This window comes from Lactuca serriola, chromosome 4 (genome assembly GCF_051521515.1).
Source record: "Lactuca serriola cultivar US96UC23 chromosome 4, Lser_US96UC23_V15, whole genome shotgun sequence".
In the NCBI taxonomy this organism is placed as follows: domain Eukaryota; kingdom Viridiplantae; phylum Streptophyta; class Magnoliopsida; order Asterales; family Asteraceae; genus Lactuca; species Lactuca serriola.
The window spans coordinates 84415271-84419355 of NC_136411.1; the positions used below are offsets into that span (position 1 = coordinate 84415271).

Consider the following 4085-nt stretch of genomic DNA (forward strand, 5'->3'; position numbering starts at 1 on the left):
CTATAAAGAGGAGAGAAGTCTCATTTTTCATTTTCTAAAGTTTTTTGAGGGGGCAAATTGTAACTTTGATTCTAACATAGAGACGATGCCCGTTTGTCTTTGACATATTTCTCAATGGCTTTCTTGATCATCTTGTAGCCTCCCTCTTTTCCATGGACTTTGTGCTGTGTGCATAAACATGCATGGTAATGATGATTCTTTAAGATGAAGATTTCTCGCCACCTTTCTTTTAGCGATGGTATATACGTACATAAAAACGATCCAATACGTACATACACTTTCAAAAAAGTGATTTCTATTTACTAGTGTTTCATCCACAGTGGCTTATACACACATCTTCGGGAAGAGGGAGGATACGAGATGATCAAGAAAGCTACTAAGAAGATGTGTATATTGATGTGCTTATGGCGAAGGGAAGACGTCTTAACTTGAGTAGTGGAAAAATGTGAGAAGAAGAATTAGATCTAGGGGTGTCAAAAAAATCTGTATCGATTAAAATATTTCTTTTCTTAGATGAAAAAAAAAAAAAAAAAATAGCTACAGTTATCTCGTACCTTAGCATTTAAGGCACGCAATCGTACTCATGGCAAAATCATCAAGGCATTGGTCTCAAGTTCCAACTTCCAATAGCATCTTTTTGAATAATGTACTATTGTTTATTCTTTTTAGTAACATATCAGGTGGATATTCAATACTTTCTTTTATATATTTATTTGTTTCAATAACTAACAATAACACATTTAAGTTTTAACAACATCGCAAAATATATAGATCTAATAAACATAATTGTAATCAGTATACATATGAGCCGTCATGTTCAAAGATTGAAGCATGGGTTCGCCTTCCACGTTCAACTTAAACACCGTTATCCCACCATTATTCACATCAACCGCCCGAAACCTAATAAATTGAAAATTCAGTTTTATTGTACTGTACTGTGTTTTACATGTATTGGACTGAGACTGATGTCCTAAGGACAAAAACTACATTTTTTTCGTCCCGCCCAAAAAGAAGTGGAAGCTCTAAATCTATGGTCTGTACAAAGGACGTAAATTCCCTCCTCATCCTGAAATAAATACATACCTCTCGGGGGTTAGTCCAAGAGCCGTGCATATTAGCGCCCGTAATATTGATTTATGGGTCACAACAAGAAAACTTTCTCCCTAAAAAACAAGCTTTGTTAGCCATAATGTGAAATGACTAAAATACCCTTTCGGGTGTAAACGAAGAGTGAGTTCTTACGGGTGTAAACAAGATTTCCTTCCAAGCAATTTTTGCAGTGTCCCATAGTTGGCGAACAGGATAAACGCCGTTTACATTGAAACTGGAGGGGTCTTGTCTCCACATTGTGTACTCTTTTGGATATATTCGCTTAGCATCCTCTGCCTCCAAATGCTGAAACTCATTTAGTATATAATAATACATAGAGACTAGAGACATGACTTAATCTGGTAAGCTATATATATATATATATACATGTGTTTCATTTTGATTTTTGAGTTAATGCAGAAAGAATGACTTAATAGATAAATTCATAGAAATGAGTCTTTCCCCATTAAGTCCTATATGCTGACCATTTTTCATGCCTTCAAGATAGAATAGATGTGCCTCCTTCAACGTATCAAGAAAGATCAATGGCTCTTCCCTCCCCTCCCACAAGATTTCAGCAGTCGACTGCATCAACATCACAAAATTTAAGAATTAGATTACATCTAAATGCAAAAAAATAGCAATGTACTTTTATATTATTTTTTTATTAGAGCATTCTAACTCAATAAATTTACAAAGTACATTGCTATTTCTTGAACTTAGCCTTTAATTTACCAAAAGCAATAGTTTCATATGGACCTTGGCACGAGAAATTGGACTGGAGAAACACTGGTCAAAATGTATATCTGACAAAGCTTTCTTGCATCTTTCTGCTTGTATGATTCCAGTTTCTGTTAAGATTGATAGGTTTGAGCTTCCCTGAATGTCATAAATCAGCAGAAAATATCAAAATGTTATAATCATAACAATTTAGAAGTAAAATTGATGTTTTATGTATTTGATAAAATGAATAAGGCTTAATGAAGAAATGTCCGAATGGAAAATTGGGATAATTTTCTATCTGGGATGCTCATGACAATTGTAACATTTCCCTTTTTGGGTAACTTTTGAGTATAAAGTTACTTATGAGCCCATTCACATCATTATAAAAATATGGCAAGATTGATTTAGGTTACATAAAGACTTTTGATTCTTCATTAACTATAACACTTCTCAAACAAACAGTCGTTTTTTATTCAGCTTCACTTATAGACACATGGGTAAAATAGTCATTTACTCTCATTCAGCATAACAATACAGAAGCATGCCTTTAATCGGCTATATGTGAGTGTTTCTTCTTGACTTAATGCAAAAAGAACAAGTTACTAGAGAATGAGGAAAATGCTCATTCAATCCTATGCTATTACAAGTTTGCCCTTATTATTTTTTTGTTTCTTAATCATTTTCTCAAATTGTCTTTAAGCATAATTTATCTACACAATACTGGATGAAAAACAAAGTTCTACATGTTATTACCCTGTGTTCTCTTCTTTAAACACTATTTATAGCGTGCATATTTTACTCATCAAAGAGTGAGCTCTAATATCATCATTTTAAGAGCTTACGCCATGCCTTATACATGGTTTCAGAAGATTAAAGGTAAAATAATGAATGGCAAACCTGAACTCTACTTTCATCGTTCCAAGAGCTTAAGCCATGCCTTACAAGAGTCACTTGTTTCGGGGATGACAATAATTTCTGTGTAAGAGAAGTTGTTGCTTTACTATAATCGTACGCACCACCAGTCACTGAAGCATCATTGCCAATTGTCCCTGCAATGGTTGCATATACACCTTAAATACTTCATCATCAAATTCTTCTGTTACTCAAAATAACATACAAACAGGTTGTTTGCCATTCCAACAAATCCAATTCAAGTTGATGAAGATTAATCCACACAGATCAGCCAATCATTCAAAACGCATTATCATGTACAGCATAATCACGCAATTCAGTTAAAAGAAAAAGATCTAGGGTTAGATCTGAACCTGATAACGAACATAGAATCTGAAATCGTGGAGATGAACAAGGAGTGTAGGATTGAGGAAACTTTTGAGATTTATCTGCTATAGGATTGAAAGGTAAATGAGTAGTTGTTAGAAGAACTCTAGAGCCCATGTTAAACCAGTGTGTTTGTCTGATTTTAGCATCAAGCGTTTTCTAAAATTGGGGAATATTTTATGTTTCGCTGGGAAGGGAATGGTTGAGGAGAAACCATATGTGAAATGAATGGATTAGGGTCGCCTGGGGTATCATCAGACTTCAATGGTGGGGCCATAACTTCAAAACTGGAAAAGGTGGGAGTGCAAGAAGATGCTCGTCAAAACCAACTCAAACCATTTTTTTTATTATTATATAAATAATAAATTTTTAAATTATCTTTTATTCTACTAATACTAGCCGTGTACCCGTGCAAAGCGGCGGACGGCGAATAATTTGATCTCTTTAAAGTTAAAATCATTTTGCTTTCATTTCAAGAAATAAATATTAAATGATATTCATTTTTCAAGAGCATTACTATACCATATTAAGGGGGTGTTTGACTAAGCTTTTTTTAAAACAACTTATTAGGTTCCACATCACTATAAGTTAAAAAAGTGTTTGGATTACAAATAACTTATTCTGGTGGGGAACCTCTAATACGTTATTTTTTCATAAGTTACCCTATACTTACTTATTAATTTATAAGCTAATAAACTAATAAGCAATAAGCTTTTTTGCCAAACACACCCTAAATGGTTATTACTTCCATTTATACATACCCAAACCACTTGTACTGTTTATCGCCCTCTTTTTTTTTTCGTTTTCCTTAATTCCTTTATTAATTTAATGTCCTACTAAGTAAAATGCTAAAATATATAAATAATAGTTTATAAAAATAAATCTTTAGAATATCAGGTATTGTGATTCAAAAGTCGATAAATAGGCCTTTGAGAATGCCAAAATACTCAGGTGTCAACTTGTTCATTGTGATTTTAAACCAAGTTTGGTCACAA

At 33.4% G+C, this 4085-nt stretch overlaps 1 protein-coding gene across 2 annotated transcripts; it reads right to left on the minus strand.

Annotated features, from left to right (window-relative positions):
- Positions 1–681: 681 nt before the first annotated feature.
- LOC145102037 (putative 2-carboxy-D-arabinitol-1-phosphatase) lies at positions 682–3320 on the minus strand. Of its 2 annotated transcripts, none has more exons than XM_079039363.1 (7): positions 3078–3320; positions 2710–2861; positions 1825–1968; positions 1575–1674; positions 1243–1382; positions 1084–1163; positions 682–900 (listed from the first exon to the last, which is right to left on the minus strand). In XM_079039363.1, the coding sequence occupies exons 1-7, from the start codon at positions 3205–3207 to the stop codon at positions 774–776; spliced, it is 873 nt and encodes a 290-aa protein (XP_078895489.1). In that variant the 5' UTR covers positions 3208–3320; the 3' UTR covers positions 682–773. The 2 variants fall into 2 exon arrangements, with proteins under 2 accessions (XP_078895489.1, XP_078895490.1); XM_079039364.1 differs by having other exon boundaries at positions 1849–1968; positions 3078–3318.
- Positions 3321–4085: the final 765 nt, after the last annotated feature.